Source organism: Octopus bimaculoides, chromosome 10 (genome assembly GCF_046866305.1).
Source record: "Octopus bimaculoides isolate indiv1 chromosome 10, ASM4686630v1, whole genome shotgun sequence".
NCBI classification, from domain to species: domain Eukaryota; kingdom Metazoa; phylum Mollusca; class Cephalopoda; order Octopoda; family Octopodidae; genus Octopus; species Octopus bimaculoides.
This window is the reverse complement of record NC_142937.1, coordinates 73,973,866-73,996,168: the sequence shown is the minus strand read 5'-3', so window position 1 is coordinate 73,996,168 and position 22,303 is coordinate 73,973,866. Positions and strand designations below refer to the sequence as shown.

The following is a 22,303-nucleotide window of genomic DNA, read 5'->3' as shown; positions in this document are numbered from 1 at the left end:
ATATATACATAAAGCTGAAGTTGTGTGTCTGTGTGAAGCCTTTTTAAAAGTTTATAGAAATCCACATTTTCCACTTTTTCGTTAAAATTTTTACATCATTGGAATTTTCTCGATCTGATCTTTCCAGTGCAGTAATTAGATTTTTAAAATTCCGTTTACTTTGTGTGATTTAAGGGAGATTTGGCTGTTGTTTCTAGCAACTTTTATATTTCTTCCCTTCTACCTGGGACAGCGTTCCTACACACGCGCTCAACAGAGAGAGAAAGTGATACATACAACGTCATAGATTAAACTTCCTTCTCAGTATTCTTTACCTATTTTTCATAACATTGATACGTAAAAACACACACGACCACACATACGTAATCTGTGACAGCAACATACACATTGCTCCCGTTCTCTATCTCCCCCTCTTCTTCTCTTCCTAACTCGCTCTCGCAAATGTATACACGTGCAAGTAAACACAATCATTCACGTTCGTCAATGTGGCATAACTACAGAGTTGTACCCACCGACTTTGGAAGGTCATAACTTTCAGAAAAATGAATATTTTTTAATGAAATTTTCTATGCATATATTATTTATTATGTAGATTCCGAATATACAAAAATTTTCAGTGAAAGTGTTTTGGGAGGAGGGTGGGGGACAATTTTCGGAAATTCCACTTAAATTCCTCTTAACTTCCAGGAAAATGAATATTTTTTCGTGAAATTTTCTACAAATATGCCTTGATGTATGTACATTTCGAGCATGTGGGAATTTTGAAGGAAACCACTGCAGGTTATTTTTGAGAAGTGTTCCCCACTCGGTGGTGTTTCGGAGCAAGTCTGCCATATTTGTTTAATTTTTCTCTATTATGTGCGTAAGTGCATCCATAGATTTCTAATGAAGTAATAGGCAGTGAAGAGAAGCCGTCATAAGAAAACTTTTAACTACCTCTAGCCCTTTCCCCCCCTCTCCCTACCTCTTGCTCTCTCAAACGCATACACATGCAAGTACACAATCATTCAGTAAAATATAACTCATGTTCATCGATATTTTGTAAATATACCACAATTTTCACTAGGGTGTTAGGTTTAAGGTTTTAGGGTCAGGGTTTAGGGTTAGGGTTAGGATTAGTGTTATGGTTTTAGGGTCAGGGTTAGGGTTTTAGGGTTAGAGTTTAGGGTTAATGTTAGGGTTAGTGTTAGGATTAGGTTTAGGATTAGGGTTAGGTTATCGTGCGGGTGTTAATCTGAAAAATTACAGATATGTGAAAAGTACCGACCCTGCCATCTATTATAACTTTTGTTGTTCTGTTTAATATATACATAGATTATGCCTCCAAAGAAGAGAGCTTGCTGGGGAAAGGAAGCAACCGGTTTAAAATGACATTCCAGAAGCTACTTTGAACATAATGCAAAATGGTGCATCAACATCTGCCCAATCTGATAGAATTCTGGCAAAACTGTGTACCAACAGATCGCCAGCAATTGCTTCATCAGAAATTGCCGTCCTAGCTCCTGCGAAAAGGGATTACCCTGCAGTGTATAATCAGGGCAGCGCAAAAAGTTGTTTTCACAAGCATTTCTATAGCCAATTAGACGGATGAAATTTACATACGCTTAATAATGTTATGCTTAATAATTTTACGCAAAACAGCCTTCAGACTTTCCCTATTAATTTCATCGTCTTCTGAATTATGAACAAATTTGATGATGATGATAATGTATGCCATATTTCCTGATATTATCCATAGTGGCAAAAGTATACTTCCCAAATTATCTGTTATATGATGGGAAACATTCTAGCATTTAAACAAACACGCAGAGTTGCTCTTTCTCATTGTCAAAGTTTTGGGATTAATTTAAATAAACTAAACCAGAATTGTTGTATTTCTTCTCCAGTTAGTATCTTACAAGTACTTTTTTTTTTATCTTCACATATTTTTTGCATTTTCGTTCAATATTCATAGCTATTTAGTGTTATCTGCTTCCAGACAGCATCTAATATAAATTTCAGATTCTTAGTCTGCTCATTTGACTGCAGTCTGTCTCTAAGAAAAATAAAATATATTTGATTGTTTTCCCTGTACTATGCCTCTCTGTATTGACAGAGAATTAGGAACTGTGAGGAAATTATGGTGTTTCACTAGTGTGCATACGTGTGCAACTACAAATAGTTGGTAGTTGGATAGGACATAAGAAACACACATACGCACACGCACACATATACACGTGTGAGTGTGTGTGAGTGTCTGTGAAAGATGGTTTTTAAGAAATATTTCAGAACAAATTGGAACATTTGCTTTGAATTTAGCCAATATTTAGGATTGAGTAGAAACTAAATAGAGGAATTAATATATATATAAAAAAAAGGTGTTATTCTGTTGTAAAATAACATACACATTCACACACACACACACACTTGTATATGCCTTTGTTAATTGATAAATAACAAACAAGTAGGAAAATGGTGCTAGAACGAAAAGAATACAAATGAATTATTGCTTACAAGGAAAGCAAAGTTTTCATTAAATGAACTTCAAAAAAATTACTTTGAATTTTTTATTTGCAGTGTGTAAAGTATATTTCTTAAGTATCTACTAATGAGAGTAAATAGATTATATTTTTTTATAAATTCATCAATGATATATAACAATTGAACTCGATTGGAAGATCAATAACACATTTCTATATTATGTATAGCTCTGCTTAAATTGTAAATAGAACTGTTTTAACTTAAAACACCCACAACTAATCTTACCTGATAATTTGGTTTCTCTGCTGATTGTTCGCTAACTGGTAGTTAAACAACAAAATATATAAAAACATTTGAACTAAAAATAGTTTTATTAGTCCCCTAGATTTAGCCCCAGAAAACCCTCGACTACACACTAATCATTCAACTTGAATCTTTTTATCTATGAAATATAATTATTAATATATATTATGAATGTTTTTTCCTCAACTTATTGGCTAAATTCAAAGCAAATGTTCCAATTTGTTCTGAAATATTTCTTAAAAACCATCTTTCACAGACACTCACACACACTCACACGTGTATATGTGTGCGTGTGCGTATGTGTGTTTCTTATGTCCTATCCTACTACCAACTATTTGTAGTTGCACACGTATGCACACTAGTGAAACACCATAATTTCCTAACAGTTCCTAATTCTCTGTCAAACTACTAAGTTTGAAATAATACAGAGCTATTTCCTCAATCTATATATTAGATCAAAGAAATGTGTTTGTCTGTTATCTAGCCAAGTTCAAAACTATTGCTGTTTGACTTGCATCTAAAAATAAATAGGAATATAGATGAATAATCAAATATCATCATCATCCTCATCATCATTTAATGTCCGTTTTTCATGCTATATATATATATATATATATATATATATATGTATGTATATGTATATGTATAAAATAAAAAATATATACTTGGAGTTACTAATGGATACTGTCTCAATTAAACAATACCAATAATTCCTGTCATTGTTTATTGAAAATTTCTTTTTTTACTTTTCCTGAATAAGGACTTTTCTCTCCACAGAATATTAAACACCCAATTTAGAAAGTATTGTTTTTATTCTTGTTTATAATATTGGGAAATTTAGCTGGATAATTAATTTTTTTTCAGAGCTAAATTGTTTTATATTGACTTCCTTTTATAGCGAAAAAAAAAAAAGCATTAAATTCCACCACCCCACCATAATCAAAAAGAAAAGAAAAAAGAACTGTTATACTGTCAATGATTTCAATTCTAAACATGTACAAAATTGGTTTCCGTATTTTACCTTGATGATTAAAACTTATTTCTTTAACTTGTGTGAAAAATGTAATATATAATAATTAGCTGCTTGATTGAACACTTAGCCCTCTAGCTAATGCAACTGAAGTCTTATTAAATGCTTACTATCATTAAAGGTAAATCTGGAAAAGGTAAAGGTTTATTAAGAGGAGAAATTCTTTGATAATTTTTACCTTAAAGCTATTTTTCCTTTAGTGAGAAGGAATACAGATATCATCAGAGTTCAGAGATTTTTGTTACTATCCTTGTAATTTATACCTGGATGGTTTGCTTTGATCTTCTTATCAGTCCAGACACACATACCTCATGAGACTGTGATCAGGTCATTCTATTTTATCCATTTTCATGTGGATGCGTTGGTGCAATCAGAAAGAATATGGCAAGTTGTTTCAGTGTACAGATTGTGTAGTTTGCTGCACCAGAGGTTTTTGAGCCATTGTTGGCATTCATTTTGGCCTCCTACTCCACTGTCAAACCTTGTGAGCTATTGACTCTGGAGTGGTTTTTCTCACCATTTTCCCCATGATTATATTTTGGAATTCTTTATTGATCGTTCTAATTTTTAAAGCTTTTATTTCAGTGTAGTTGGCTTTTAGTTTGTACTTTATTATTATTATTACCTCCGCCTTAGTGTTTGATTGATCGTGAACAAGGATGGATTCAGATGAAACTTTCAGGGATGTTTGGCAGAGGTTTCTTCTTATTAATTTTAGAAAAGGTGGAGGTATTGTTTTCAGTCGTGGCTGTTTGTTTGTTTGTTTGTCCATGGACAAGATATCTCAAGAACCACTGGATGGATTTAGATGAAACTTTCAGGGATGTTTGGCTCTGTGACTGGCATGAACTGTTTAGATTTTGGGATCAATCTGGTACCGGACAAAGATTCTGGACTATTTTTCCTGTTTTTTTACTTAATTTGTGAGAACGGTCTGGTTCATTTTTAGTATTTTCATTTGTGAGACCAGTCGAGTTTATTTCAGATATTCTTATTTTAAAAATCATCTCTGGCTAATCGTTGAGAGGACGTTGGTGTTGCCTTGGTGGAGGTTTGCACTCTCTGAGTGCTATTCTTATCATTATTACTAAGTAGCGTGGCAAGCTGTCAGGATCATTACCACACTGGACAAGATGCTTAGCGTTTCTTCAGGACTTACTTTATGAGTTCAGTTTCCACTGAGGTCGACTTTGCCTTTCAAACTTTTTTTGGTGGTGGTGGTGGTGGTGGTGGTGGCAGTGGTGGTGGGGAGGATGAAATAAATACAAGTTGAGTACTGGGGTTGCTGTTATTGACTAACCTCCTCTCACGAAAATTTCAGGCCCTGTGCCTATAGTAGAAAGGGCAAGCTGCCAAAATTGTTACTTCATCAGACAAAATGCTTTTTATACATTGCTACGACATCTACCCACAGATATTCCTGGTTCCACTAACCTCACTTACTTCTTCCCACCTCATGTCTTGAGGGTGCACCCAAACACCTCATTACTACTTTTATCTCTTTCTAGTCCCTGCTACATTGTGGAAGTGCATGGCTTACTGGTTAGGGTGCTGGACTCATGATCGTAAGACTGTGGTTACAATTCCTGGACTGGGTGACACATTATGTTTTTGAGCATAACACTTCATTTTGTGTTGCTCCAATTCACTCAGTTGGCAAAAATCAGCAAACCTGTAACGGACTGGTGTCCCACCTTGGTGGGGAATTTATATGCCATGGAAACCTCAAAACCTGCCCTTATGAGCCAGTATGACTCGAGGAGGTGACGTTTGATTTTACCTTACTCACTACATTACCCTCAGGCTCTTTTAAAAAATGTGAGTAATCATTTAGCTCATTTACAGCAACAAATCTGTTCTACTGTGGCCCCTTTGCACATACTTTAACTCCCCATCTAGCAAAAGTCCTTCTTTTTGGAGTTCATAATGTTACAAACTCCATGGTGACCTCACTCGTGTTTGTAGCACAAGTGAAGTACCCAGTACACACTGTAAAGTGGCTGACATTAGAAAAGGCATCTAGCCGTAGAAACCATGCCAGACTAGACAGTGGGGTACATTGCAGTCTTTGAACCTGTTGTATCCTGTCAAGCCATCCAACCTATTTCAACATGGAACAAGAATGTTAAATGATTGGGTAGGCATGTGTGTGTATGCTCATACACATATATAGGTACATGTATTAAGAAGTTTGCTTCTAGCCGTATGGTTCAAAGAACCTTAGGAAAGTGCCTTTTACTATGGGATCATATTTGGAGGGTAGAAACTGTGCAGCAGCCTACCTTGTTTGTATCGTGCATTTGTGTTTGTGTTGCATTTACACTGGTCTCAATACTAGTGTTGTATTCCTTTATGTTTTGTACCTTAGCACTTCACGGTACTCCTTTTCAGCTATGTGTACTGGAGAAAAATCTGAAATGAAGTACCATGTTCAAGGACAAAATGTATTTCTCAGTCCTAGATCTGAACTTATGACTTTTGGCCTAATAGTCTTGAGTCCAACACTGTAACAGCTAGATCATGTGCCTTCACATTGTGTTCATAGTGTTAATGTGTAATGTAACTTAAATATGTTCAATAGTAATGAAGTATAAATAATTAAAAGAAATAATTATGTTTTATATACATTTTAAGATGTTTTTAACCAGAAAATAACTTTCATTAACGATATTTTATAAAATTCTCTTTTGTTTTTTATTTGGTATTTTTATTTCAAATAATTAGACTAAACAACTTTTTGTGATTCAATGTTTTTACATATACTAATCTAATTTAAAGTGAAAGATAAGTTTTTGAGAAATTTGATTTAAATAGCTGCTATAAATTTTTAATAATGTAATACATATTTTAAGAAAATTGAATTTTGTAATTCTAGTTGTGCCAGGCTAATATCTAGACATTGATATTTCATTCTGATTCTACTTTGAATTAAATGTGTTTCAAATAAAAGCAATCAAATAAATGAAAATGAATTTTGAAAAGACAGTACACTGATATTAGAATGGTTAGAGGTTTGCTCATAAACATCATCATTATCATCACCACTATCGTCATCATCATTTAACGTCCATTTTGCACTCTGGCATGGGTTGGAGCATTGACAGGAGCTGGCAAGCCAGAAGACTATACCAAGCTCTACTGTCTGCTTTGACATAGTTTCTATGGCTGGATTTTCTTCCTAATGCCAACCATTTTATAGAGTGTATTGGTGCTTTTTATGTGGCACCAGCACTAGTGAGGTCACTATGTAACTTGCAAGACATGATCCCTGAACTGAGTAGGAAGTCATATTGAAAGATGGGGATTTGTGCAAGGTGATAAACGGTTAGAGAAAGATAGAAGGACAGGAACTGCTGTCTTGTTGTAAGGAAAAAAAAATGTTTATTGTAATCCAGATGATTGTGCTAACTTTTGCATCACAAAGACTAGGTATGTCCTTACCCTCAATCTAGGGCTCAAAAATTTTCAGATCTGAAAATTCTGATAAATTATGTGTAAAAATATAGCATGAAATGACCTTTGTACAGCCAAAAGTCAAGTTTCCAAATATTGGAGACTCTGCGGAAGATACCTGTGCCACACAAATGACACCCATACTGGTGGCACATAAAAGCACCCACTACACTCTTGGAGTGGTTGGCATTAGGATGGGCATCCATTTGTAGAGACCATGTCAGATCAGACTGGCATCTGGTGCAGCCTTCCAGCTTGCCAGCCCCAGTCAAGCCATCCAAACAGTTTGACTGGGGCTGGCATCATTTATTTTAATGTTGATGATGATGATGATTTGATTTGTCTTGTATGTATTATCACTACTTCTGCTGGTGGTACTACTACAGGTTGGCAACAGAGAGAGCACCCAGTTGCAAAAGACTGTTACAGCAAAACTATTGGGCATGGAAAAGCAGGTGTGAAATGCTAATGATGATGAACTTAAGGATTTCTTAAATATAGTTTTAATCAATTGTTGTCTTAAATTAAGAATTTAAATTCAAGGTGTTCCATTTCCTTTTTGTTGTCAAATGTGTTTTTTTATTTTTGCTTTTGTTGCTTTTTTTATTTTGGTTTTGAAGTATTTATTTGTAAGTCATGAAATAGACTAATTAACCACATTTCAATTTTTTTTTTCTTCTTTAATACAACCTTTCAATTTGTAAAATGATTTGGTTATTTTTAATTATCATTTATTTTAATGTTGGTGCCATGTCCAAAAAAAGAAAAACAAGGTCCTCTTTATTTTTTCCTTAGCTTTCCATTTATCTTTCATTGTGCTTCTTTTCTTAACTCGACTCATATATGTAAAAGATAGTGCCCAAAGATTTAATCAAATGTAGTACTGAGTTAATAAACCCATAGACAATTGACCATTTTGCTGCAAAATGAAGGGGAATATATTCTATTCAATAATTATTTATTTAATAATTCAGGAATTTTTATCATTTATCTTTTTGGATATATTTTCGTTATAATATTAAATCCCTATCACAAATTACTACTATGTTTTTATTAATTAGATACTGTAGAAAGAAAAAACTGTGTACAATGCCAATTCTTATTAAACAAAAAAGAAATTCTTTCAGAATTACAAAAAATCTAAGATGTATTAGTTTCCTTTAGAGTTTTGAAGAATTTCAGTTATTTATAAACATGTTTGGATTGGAATGCTTTCTAGTTCTTTCCTGATTAAATTTTTCCTGCAAATTTTATAAGTTTAAAATTAATGGTAAATTTTATAAATACTTCATCAGGCTTCTTACAAAAACATTTGTAAAATATATGATAGATTGAAATTTGTAACAAAACAAAAAAAAAACTCTTATTCAGTAGTTTGAACATAGAACTGAAGTCACTTGGTTTAAATTGTTTTATATTCTCATTAAATTTTCATATAATATTATTCTTAATTTGAATTTTTTATTATTAGAGAAGTCAAACACAGCAGCACTCTTAAATTAAGACATTTTTTTTTTTGCAAAGCAATGAAATAAAATATATAGGTAATTAGCTATAGGATTGTAGATTTTTCAATATTTTTCTATTTTAAAAACTTTGTATTTTAATCTAATTTAAATTAATTTCGCAAATTTTATATTCTTCTTGAAATAAAAATTAACTTGATGCTATTTTTGGTTTCCTATAATATACAAAACTTATTTCTCTTCCCACTTTATTCCTCCAATATAAGATCCCTTTAGTGTGTTCTGTACTTATATATTACCTTTGTTTTTCTAGATTGCTCAAAGCTTGTCAGCAATGCATGGATGAATATTCTAATGGCATGGAAGAAAAGTTGCCTGCAGGTATGTGATAAAAAGAAACATATATAATCTACCAAGTTTCAAAAAAACAAAACAAAAAAAATTCTATACAACCTAATCTCGATAGCTAGTATAAATCTTTATTATATCAAACATAAAGAAAATGACTTTAGAATTCAATAGAAAATTGAAAGAAATCAGAGCAATATCTAATATTTGCTGTAATTTAAGTTGTTTAAATATTTAAATTAGAATTCTCAATTCTCTAGCTCTGTCTTTTCATAGTGTCATGTGTAGTTAACAATTATACAAAAGAAATCAAGAAAATAAATCATTTTATTCCAGTGTAAAAGAGCAAAAAATGTTAGATGAATATTTGTGATAATGTTGTATTGCAAATATATGTTTTCTATGCTGATGCATTCAGTAAGGTTAATTACATATTTGAATAATCTGAAAAATTAAATGATTTACAAAGAATTACTATATTTTTTCAATGTCAAACCTGTCTTATCATGTATACTCTTTTAATGGTTCCAGACAACAGGCTGTGGCCTTGAATCTCTGTTGGAGGTTTTTTCTTTTTGTTTTCCTTTTTCAGCTCTAACAGTTTTATTTGTGAAGATATTTCTAAAAGTCACCTTCATACAATAGATATTATGTAAATTATTGTATCAATATTGCATAATCTGTAGGAAAATATCTATGAAAGTAATTCCATTTTTTTGTTTTCTTTTAACCCACTTCAAATAACATTTGAGTTGGACAATGCTTACAATTAATTTTCTCTTTGATTCAAATCTGAAGATATATTTATTATCTATCTTGTTTTGGTGGTTACAATTTTGTTATGTTTTTGAGCTTCTTGGTCATTCTTTCATTTGCTTTTCTCCCACCAATGCCAGTGAGGAAAACCAGATGTCAAAATTATTATAAGTTTGATAATGATAATAATTGAATAATCTGAGCAAACTGGTCAAAATATGTCCCAACAAGATATAAATGTCCTCACAATTGAATAAGTATCTAGTATACAGTCATTAATATTGATTGCTACTAGTAAAAAGACTGAAACATAGAGATGGAATCACATTTAAATAATTTTGCCAATATTTGTACAGTTTATTTCTGATGCTTTGTGATAATCATTGACTCTACTTTTATACTATTACTGAAAATGTTATTGGTGATGATGAAAATTCTTTGGATATTTTATAATTAAAATTCCGTTGTTTGAATTTGAATGTTTATAATTTAATTATAAAATATGACTTTGAAAAAAAAAATCATATGTATACATAAATATCTGATATATTTGACAGTTCTGTTTAGTATGTTTTTAGAAATACAGAATTTTAATGTATACCATGTTGTATTACATTTTATTTTGATTATTAATCTGTTGGATTAAGTAAGAACTGATATAGATTTAGGATGAAATGAATCTAAGGAACATTTCATTAAAATGAGGACTAAAAATAGAAAACCCATAAAGCCTTGCTTTTATTTTTTTTTTTTGCATTAAAGCTATTATCATAATTTCTTTCTAAAACACAATTGAATCCAATTATTCATCTTTTTAATTATTTTTAAGGTTTTCAGATTTATCTATCAGATGTTAAAGTATACAAGGAACTATTTCAGAATAAATATTTATTTTCTCTCTCTCTCTCTCTCTCTCTCTCTTTCTCTCTCTCTCTCTCTCTCTCTCTCTCTCTCTCTCTCTCTCTCTCTCTCTCACACACACGCACGCGTGCACACACACACGCACGCGTGCACACACACACACACGCACACGCACGCGTGCACACACACACACACACACACACACACACACACACACACAGAAAGAAAGAGAAACAGACAGAAATGAACACAAAACTTTGAAAAACACCTTGCTATAAGATCATGACAAGATAATCTCATCCAACAACGCCTGAAATGAGTTACTACGCAGTCTTAGATACATTCGGCAATACATTTTCTCTATTCCTGAGCAACTCACCATTAAAACTTTTGCACTTTCGTTGTGTGTGTGTGTGTGTGTGTGTGTGTGTGTGTGTGTGTGTGTGTGTGTGTGTGTGTGTGTGGAATGATATACTTGCTCTCTCTGATCTTTCACGGTGATCACAAACCTATAATATACCTACAACTGTGTTTCAAAAGTTAGGCTTTCTTTTTAAAAAGCAGTTAGTTACTGACCACCTTCAATGCACAAATGGAACTCCCATTTCAATACTGTTGACATATCTGGGATGATGCAGCTGCTATGCAAATACATGCATACGAACATACACACCCACACATTCTAGATCATCCACATAACAGTAAACCTTTATTCAACCAATGTGCAACAGTCATTAACTTAGCAATGTACTATAGCCACATGCTGTTATATTAGTGGTGTTTTCAGACTTGAAAAAAAATAGTGTAATCTGTATTTATATTTTACATATAACTACCACTGAGTTAATTTTGCTAAGACATTAAAAAGAAACTAAAACTGTTGTAGAGAAATAATTTATTCAAGTGGGAAAAAACCGAAGAAACTAAGCATGTAAATAACATTCAAATGTTAGATCTTGTTCTTTTATAAAATAAGTTTTCACTAAATATCATTAAAAGACTGTTATGTGGTTAGGGTATTTGGCTCATGATTGTAAGGTCATGAGTTCAAAACCTGGTGGTGCATTGTGTCCTTCGGCAAAACACTTTTCTTCATATTGCTCCAGTTCACTAAGCTGGCAATAAAGAGTAGTACTTCAAAGGGCCAGCCTTGTCACCTTCTGTGTTACGTTGAATCTGCTCGAGAACTATTTTAAGGGTACATGTGTCTGTGGAGTGCTCAGCCGCTTGCATGTTAACTTCATATGCAGGATGTACTGTTGATAGGATCAAGTGGAGCCCTTGTCATCATTGCTAACAGAGTGCCAATTTTTTTTTTTTTTTTCTATTAAAAGACCTTTTTATCTTGTAGGTCCCTAGAATATTTTCACGAAACTCTGTCTTCTATCATTACAGCAGCACTTCTTATTTCTTTATTGTCCACAAGGGGCTAAACATAGAGGGGACAAACAAGGACAGACAAAGGGATTAAATCGATTACATCGACCCCCAGTGCATAGCTGGTACTTAATTTATCGACCCCGAAAGGATGAAAGGCAAAGTTGACCTCGGCAGAATTTGAACTCAGAACGTAATGGCAGACGAAATACTGCTAAGCTTTTCGCCCAGCGTGCTAACGTTTCTGCCAGTTCATTGCCTTCCCTGCCAGCTCTCCACCTACAGCAGCACTTCTTGTTTCTCCAGAAACCTCAGCTGAACATAGGTTGCATCAGCTACACCCTGTCTAGGAAGGCTAGCAAGGACCTCCAAGTAAATAATGTGTGTGTGTGTGTAAGGGTAATTAATTATTTAACAGTATTAAAAGAATGAATTAAAACAATTTTTAAAGATTTCAATGTAGTTGTTGCTGTATACTTATTGTATCAAGTTTTTATACTTTGTGCTTTTCACGAATTTTACTCATCAAGCTATAAAATAAAGAGAGAGAGACAGGCGGCGGGAGAGAAAACCCCAAGATTGTTATTGGAAATACTGCAATTCAAATGTCAAATAGTCATGGAATCGAAATGGCTTTGAGCAGGCAACCATTCATTATTGTGTTAACATTTATTTGTTAATTTTGATACAGTGCACCACTTGGAATTTTATGATGCATCATATTATGATTATCATTACCTGGCACATTGGCAAATTCTGCCCAGTAGAGTGTGCAACATGGTACCTGACCTATGTGGCCCATTATCTATCTAGGATACAGAAATATGTGTTCCTCCTCCTCTTCCTCCTCATCACAATCACCACCACCATTGTCACTGTCATCACTGACATCATCAGCTTCACTAGTGTCTTATGGCTAGATACTGTGGACCTATTCTAAAACTCAGATAGACAATAATAATGACAACAACAACAATGATAATTATGGTTTCAAATATTTCCACGAGGGCAGCAGTTTTGGAGGAGGGAATGAGTCAATTACATCAACCCCAGTGTTCAACTGGTACTTATTTTATCAGCCCTGAAAGGATGAAAGGCAAAGTCGAAATTTGAACTCAGAATGGAGCGACAGGCAAAACACTGCCAAGCATTTCATCCATTGTGCTAACGATTCATCCAGTTCGCCATCTTAATAATAATAATAATAATAATAATAATAATAACAATAATAATAGTAATAATAATAAAAGAAATATGTGAAGATGGAGAAGAAACAATAAATCGTATTGTCTCTGGCTGCCCAGGACTGGCTAAGAAGGAATATATTCACAGGCATGACAAAGTTGGGACCTATGTATACTGAAAGCTATGCCAACACTATGGAATAACAACAGAAAAAAGATAGTCTAGGCACACATCAGAAAAGGTCACAGAAATGAGAAAGCAACCATAATCTGGGATGTGCCAATACACACAGATAAAGAAATTAAGGCAAATAGGCTCGATATAGTTGTCAGAGATCACCAAGGAAAAAAATGCTTTCTAATCAATACATCAATACCAACAGATGACAATGTTTCTCTAAAAGAAACGGAAAAACTTTCAAAATACTCAGACAAATACATAACAAAAACATCAGGACTGACAAGTATATATAACACAGAAAATAGCACTACTAGGCACCGCACACATCCTACGTAAAACACTTTCAGTACAGTAAAAATAAGAGCATCACAACAAACCACAGCACATACCCAAGGCACACAGAGCTGCGCTCGGTAGTGCAGTGAAAACACGTGATAAAAATAAGACTTCTGTATAATAATAATAATAAATTATATAATAATAATATCAGTAAATTTGACAAGATCAGTAAATATAAAGACTTGCTAATAGAAATTGAAAAAAATGTGGCATCTCAAAGTGACTACTGTACCAGTGATTATAGGATCTCTAGGAATGATAAAAAAAGGTACTGAAGCCTATTTGAAAATGATGCCAGGCCTACCATCCCTAAAGGAAGTACAAAAAATCGTGTTAACTGGAACGACTCATGTACTGAGAAGAGTATTATTGCTGTGAAAACAACATCCATTCATGAATTTATTTATTAATTTTTTTACATACATATTTTACCTGTGAATTTGCATGTGTAAACTGGTTCGCAACTGGTACTTAATTTATTGACCCCAAAAGGATGAAAGGCAAAGTTGACCTCGGTGGAATTTGAACTCAGAACGTAAAGACAGATGAAATACCACTAAGCATTTTGTCCGGCATGCTAACGTTTCTGCCAGCTTGCCACTTTAATGATAATAATAGTAATAACAACAACAGCAATAACAATCCTTTCTACTATAGGCACAAGGCCTGAAATTTTGCGGGGAGGGGGAAAATTGATTCCACTGACCCCGTTCTATAATTGGTATTTATTTTATCAACGCTGAAAGGATGAAAGGGTAAGTCAACCATAGCAGAATTTGAACTCAGAACATAAAGACAGATGAAATGCTGCTTAGCATTTTGTCCAGCGAGTTAACAATTCTGCCAGCTCATGTAATTGATAATAATAATAATAATAATAATAATCATGATAATAATTAATAATGAAAATATCAATCTGAATATATGAGTGCTGCTGCTACTACTACTACTACTACTGCTACTACTACTACTACTACTACTACTACTACTACTACTACAACATTATAATGAAGATGTTTAAGGCGATAATTGAATCTGCTCTTAATGCAGTTATTGTATTTAGTTGTTATGTTTTGTCTTGGTCACATTTTACAGTCATATCATTTCCATACAAATGTTTATTACAGAACTTATACTCTGCACGTGTGTGTGTGTGTGTGTTAGTTTGTGTGTGTGTGTGTGTGTGTGTTAGTTTGTGTGTGTGTGTGTGTGTGTGTGGGTGGTTACAGATTGCTTATAGTTTCACGCTTTTGAAAACCACTTAGCATGACATGCACACACACACACACACACACACACACACTCACACACAGACACATGCACATAAACACACACACACACACACACACACACACACACACTCTTGCTCTCTCTCTTTCCGAGGTTGACTGTATTAACAGAGCTTTGCTTAATTACTTAATTAATTTTTAGGTGAGGTGTATAAGACAAAAAAAAAAAAATTTTTTTGTTTGTTTCCTTTATTTATATATGGTTTTTCTTTTTTTACTATAGAGTTATAGTTCAGTCTTATAACTTTTACTTGCCAAAATAATTAATGATCGTGATAGATAATGAAAGATAAACAATGTTTAACAAATAGCTTCTTTTGAATTTACTTATCAATACAAATCATCCAAGATATAAAGACAATAACAAAGCACACACACACACACATCTACATATATATATATATATATATATATATATATATGTGTGTATGTATGTATGTATGTGTGTGTGTATTGTGTATATACATTTATTATGTATGTATTATATATATTATATTAAAAGTTAAGATATCATTTGATTTCTTTTCATTATGGAAAATAATGTTATCTCTAACCATCTATAATTATGTAAAGGTGATAGCAAAGATAAAATAGAGAGGTGGTCGAAACAGACAAAAGGCTAAAGAAGAAGAATAATAAGAAGAAAAATCTGGTTTATGTTTTTCAGTTGTTAATCAAGCCTTTTCTATACATTTTCACTGTTTCAGAGGTTTATATCTTCTTTCGTTATTTAAGTTTTGCTTTACTGCAAAACTAATTCATTAAATTTTCTTATCAGCTTCAGAAAAACTATGTGTAAGCACACACACACACATGTGTGTTTGTGTGCATGTGTGTTTTTGAATATACACACTGTGGACATTCCTATCTGAAGTCATAAGTCACTCACAGAAGTACACATCTTTAAAGAAATGTGTTCCCTTCTTCTCATTTTCGCCTCATTCAAGCATATGCACGAACACACACACACACACACACACACACACACACACACACACACACACGACAACAGCCACAACTTTGTCATGAGAACTTACTGAGACACATGTGAAGTTACAGCCCACGCAGTAAAGAAGTGCTTGTGCACCCATTGAAACAGAGACACAGAAAATACATAAAACACACACCAATGAGAATAGAAACAAATTACAGAGTATACATGGAACATTTCATATGACACACACACACACATACACACACACACACACACACACACACACACACACATATACTTGCATACACTTATATAAAGAAAATCGAACACAGGACTACAAACTCCACTGCACTTACACATACACACATATACTCTCTTCTCACTTCAATAAAGTCATCGTAAGCTGATGCACAAATCCAGCACAGACGCAGTACATGCACACACCTACCAGTACACTTGCATTCATTCATTCATTCATTCATTCATTCATTCATTCATTCATTCATTCATACATACATATATATATATATATATCACACACATGCGCAAACAATGCATGCCAGCATGTTAAAGGATGATGATCACAAACACAGACACACACACACGCACACACACACACATACACACACATACACATGCATGCTTACAGTTAATGATCATGGTTGCAGCATATATGTGGCCAATAAAACTGACACACACACACACATACCAACATTTGTATTTCTTATGAGACAATAACTTGTCTTGACTGATAGCTATGCATGCTCGTACACAAGCACACACATACAAACACACAGACTCCTACATACACACACCCACACATCTGGCTAAATATTCTAACACGTGCTCACATTTATGTACAAAGATGCTTCCAGAGGAACAGTGAGTGCCTCACAATAAACATTAGCTGACTGACACACACACACACACACATATGCACATGCATGCATGCACACATGCACACACACATACACACACATTGAATGAGACAAATAGATACTTAGAAATATACATACAATCAACATTTACTCTTTCTTTTTCACACACACTTATGTACACACACACTCACACACATATACACTCACATACACACACACACAGATATTCTCTGGCGAACACACATAGTTGTCTGAAAGCAGATGCAGACACAAATATTCTCTGACAGATTTATATACTCTAGCAAAGACGTACACACAAACATTTACTTACAGATACACACACGTACTCAAATGCATGCACTCATACATGCACAAACACAACACTCACTCACACACACACACACACGTTCACTGACAGATACACGTTTTCACAGTCATTCACTGGCACGTACACACGTACACAAAAAGTGTTCCTTCAAAGATACATGCATAATCTCGGCCAGATACACAGACATACCAGCATTCATTCATAGATATACATACATTCTTTGACTGACAGATACACCTACCCATACAAACTACTTACAGGTGCATCCACATGAACAGACACACACATACTGATACATACACCTATAGACACACATTTATCCATCTATCTATCTATACCTATCTAATTAATCTCTTTCTCTTTCTCTCTCTCTTTTGTATGTGTGTGTGTGTCTGTATGTATATATGTGTGTGTTTTTATGTGTATATACATGTATATAGGTGTGTGTATATGTATATATAGATATATATATATAGGTGTACCTGTGTATGTGTGTGTGTGTATATATATATATATATAATGGAGGTGCAATGGTTCAGTGGTTAGGGCAGCAGACTCGCGGTCGTAGGATCATGGTTTCGATTCCCAGACCAAGCGTTGTGTTTACTGAGGGAAAACACCTAAAGCTCCACGAAGCTCCAGCAGGAGGTGGTGGCGAACCCTGCTGTACTCTTTCACCACAACTTTCTCTCACTCTTTCTTCCTGTTTCTGTTGTGCCTGTATTTCATAGGGCCAGCCTTGTCACGCTTTGTGTCACGTTGAATCTCCCCAAGAACTACGTTAAGGGTACATGTGTGTATATATATATATATTAGTGAGTTTAATAGATTAATAAACCCACATATCCACCAGCACATATGTACACTCTTGCATACATACATACACATATACATATGTGCATACATAGTCACTAGCAGTCACAAAGTCATGCAACACGTCCATTGGATGTCGCACAAATACATCTAGTAACGAGCACACAGACACATCAGCAGACGCGAAAAATATCCACTAGCAGACACACAAACACATTTATTAGCAGGAACAAACACCCATACTAGCACATACGCTGGCAGCTACACGTGCACTTTCACCAGCAGGCACACGTACGCATCTAGCAGATATACACAGCATTCACCCAACAGCCACACACATACACACTCAACGCAGGCATTACACAGACACGTACATACTGGCAGATATACTTACACACATTCGCTAGCAGGCAGACAGACAAATCCACAAAGATACACACACATGCATACACACTCACATTTATGTATATTCACACACCATTTCCAGCAAACATATGCACCCATCCAGCACATATACATTTACATGCATGTGCTTATACGCATCCTCTAGTTGACACACTTTCACTAGCAGGCATGCTGGCACCCAACTATCAGGACGCACCCCATATGTGTGTGTGTATAAACATACAGACACACACACACGCATACATATATGCATATGCAGTTATTTATATATACATATATATTTATTTATACATACATATATATTTATAGACACACGCACACAGACACACACACATATATAAATGTTTGAAAAGTTCTTGTTTGAAATCAAGAGAATGCAAGTTATAAAAATTAATTAATAATTTGTACTGTAACCTGTTATTTCAGTATTTCTAGTTTAGGACCATGCCTTCAGGATATTTACGGAGAAAAGATGTTGATAGCTGATTTTTCTGCTCTGTGGTATGTGTGTATCCAGTTGCAAGCAAATGTGTGTGTGTATGTATATGCATATGTTCCCTCAGGTATGTATATGTGTATATGTCTGCAAATGAATGCATGTCTGTGTGTGTGCCTCAGTAAACACACCGCAGAACAGAGAAATCAGCTGTTGATGCCTTTTTCTGCCTAAATTTCCCGAAGAATGAGTTGTAACCCTGAAATATTGCAATACCAGGTAATAATGCTATCCATCAAGCTGTATTATTAACTTTTAGTACTTGCAATTGCTTTGGCTTTAAAAAAGTTTTTACAACATTTATATATATCTGACAATGCTTCAGACTATATATATATATATATATATATTTGAGGCTCTGATGAAGGTATAATGTTTTACTCTAGCACTCAGCTTTGACTATGAGTCCACTGCATTTTATAGCAGAAACAGCTGTAAGCTAATGAAGTTTGTAAGATAATCCTTTATTCCTTTGTCTTCTCATTTTCTTAAATAAAACTTTTAGTTTTGTGGTTCTCAAACTGACAAATTGCTTTTGTATCCATTTAATTCTTCTTTCTATGTCATGATGTTGATCAAGTTTAAAAAGTTTAAAACTTCTTAATTTTATGAATCACTGTTATTTGTTTACTTCCTTTTCGGTTCCCACTGTCCACCTCGTATGAAAGAGAACTAAAATCAGCACGTACACATGCCTGCATTTATTTGTTGATGCACATACAAGTCTACATATCTTAGTGAACATATGCATATGTGTTTTCACATACATTGGCTTGCAGGTTGATACAGGTATGCAAACACACACACTCACACACATGCACTTCCATTCATCGGTGCACATGATACAAATCCATCAAATGCCACTCGTCAAGTGACATATGCAATGCACACATTAAACAGGTATGATTACAAAAGACTGATATCTGCAGTGACAGATGACACATATCATTAAAAGCGTGAACACTGAAACATATCAACTAGCAACAGACACATGAATACATACAAACTTGTCCTTTACAGGTGTCAGTGACACATAAAATGCACCTGTGCTACTGCTATGTAAACACACTCGTGCTGGTGCCATGTAAATAGCACCCAACACACTCAGTAAAATTGGTTGGCATTAGGAAGGGCATTCAGCCATAGCAACCATATCACAACAGACAATTGGAGTTTGGACAGCTCTCTTGCTGGCCAGCTTCTGTCAAGCCGTCCAGCTCATACCAGCATTTGATGTCCTTTTTTCCATATTGGCATAAGTTGGGTGGTTCGACCTGAACAGACTAGCCCTTCCTAATGCTGGCTACTTCACAGAATGTACCAGATGCTTGTCTTTTCATGGCACCAGCACTGGTGAGTTCCCCAAGTACCTGCAAGACTAGATCCCTCAACAGAGTGGTATATAGTACTGAGAGATATGAAAGGATGATAGAAGGACAGGAGCAAGTGTCTTCCTGAAGAGATGAATACATGTCTTTCCCCATTGAGTTGGACACAGTGAATATCAGTTTGGCGGGAGGAAGAAGGAAAGGCAATAGGGGTGGGTCTGGGAGGAGAAGGTGACACGGGGACAGTAGTAGGGATACAATGTGAAGTGTAAGTGGATAGGTGGAACATTTTACAGTACCTGAATAAGTAGTAGTACAGAAGGTTGGTTGAGGGATGGGTGTTGGAGATGAGTTGTTGTGGAAGGCTTAACTTACACACATTGCCAGCAGATAAAAACATCCATATAGTCATTAGTTCACAAACTTGCATTTACTAAGATACTTCTGGGGCACCACCTTGAATTTTTTGTCGAATAAATTGATCCCAGTACTTATTTTTTAAGCTTCATACTTATTCTATTGATCTCTTTTGCTGCACTGCCAGGTTACAGGGACGCAAACACACCAATACCAGTTGTCAAGCGGTGACGGGGACAAACACAGACACAAAGACATACACACATAGATATATATACACACATACATATATGTGATGAACTTCTTTCAGTTTCCCTCTACCAAGTCCATTCACAAGGTCCTGGTCAGTCCGAGGCTATAGCAGAAAACACTTGCTCAAGGTGCCAACAATAGGACTGAACCCTGAACCATGTGACTGGGAATAAAGCTTCTTACCACATAGCCATGCCTGCGCCTGTATATATTCATACTGTTTATACAAATTTACTTGTGGATACATACACACAGATGCCTTTGATTGAAAGCACATCTGCATTCATGACAGCAAACTTCTACATTCATTAGCACATATTGTACACTAACATTGATCAACATAATTTAGCACATAGCTGTAACTACTATTACATATACCCACAAAATTACATCTATAACTTGTATATATATATATATATATATATATATATATATATATATATATATATATATATATATATCCACTAATGCCCTTTCAAGCACAACTGTATCAATCCTCACATACAGAAATATCCATAAAGACATATACATCCACAATCATTATATCTCCTGAAGCATTGTATTAAACATATATCATGTCTCACATATGCACTAACCCACTGATATATGTGTATATTCACTGACAAATAGGCTTTGGTTAAGTATCCAGACCTTCATGCAAAGACCAAACTTATGCATATGCACACACTCACATAGAAATCCCACAACAAATACCCTGCACATGTGAATGCAATAAACACATAGTAACACATTAGAACACATACACATATATATATAAATTCCATTGGAACTACATACTTGTGTTCATATAGATACATAAGACCACACACACACACACGCATATATACAGATATCTTTTACACACTGTTGCACAGTTGCCTGTATAAACACACTCATGTACAGCGTCACACACTTGTTCACACAAATATTAAGCAAAAAACATCCACCGCACACACACACACACACACACACACACACACACACACACACACACACACACACAGAGTAACATGCATTTCATGGTGTTCTGTGCATATGTGTTTTCAGTATATTATTTATCCATTTCTTTCTTTGTTTCCTTCAAGTTTTCCTTGCATAATATAAATGGGTTTACTTTTGAAATGAAGTACATAAGAAAATATATGAGTGCTAAAAGGTTTTGGCAAAAATGCTGGTAAAATCTTTAATAATATAAAGAGATAAGTAATATGATATGTTGCATGTGACATAATGCAGTGAAATCTTAGTCATAAAACTTAATCAGCAATAAAAGTGGAGTTGATATATTATAGTAGCATGGCTCTGCTGTTGTGATCAGAAGAACTTAAACCAAAAATCTTGACTTTGCTGTCAACAGAATGGTTCCTATTACTTGCAAGATGTCAGCTGGTTGATGCTTGTAGTGTCATAAATGTCACATCACAGGGCATTGAAGCCTGGATAGTGCATGAAACAACACTGAAGG

The 22,303-nt window shown here is 34.5% G+C and overlaps 1 protein-coding gene across 3 annotated transcripts in view; it reads left to right on the top strand.

Moving 5' to 3' along the window:
* The window catches only part of LOC106880698 (uncharacterized), a 405,084-nt gene that overhangs the window by 70,875 nt on the left and 311,906 nt on the right, over positions 1-22,303 (top strand). For all 3 annotated transcript variants that reach the window (XM_052971298.2, XM_052971297.2, XM_089358805.1), the window contains exon 2: positions 9,026-9,093. In XM_052971298.2, coding sequence (XP_052827258.1) covers positions 9,055-9,093 — 39 coding nt within the window. In that variant the 5' untranslated portion in view covers positions 9,026-9,054. The remainder of the gene's footprint in view (positions 1-9,025; positions 9,094-22,303) is intronic.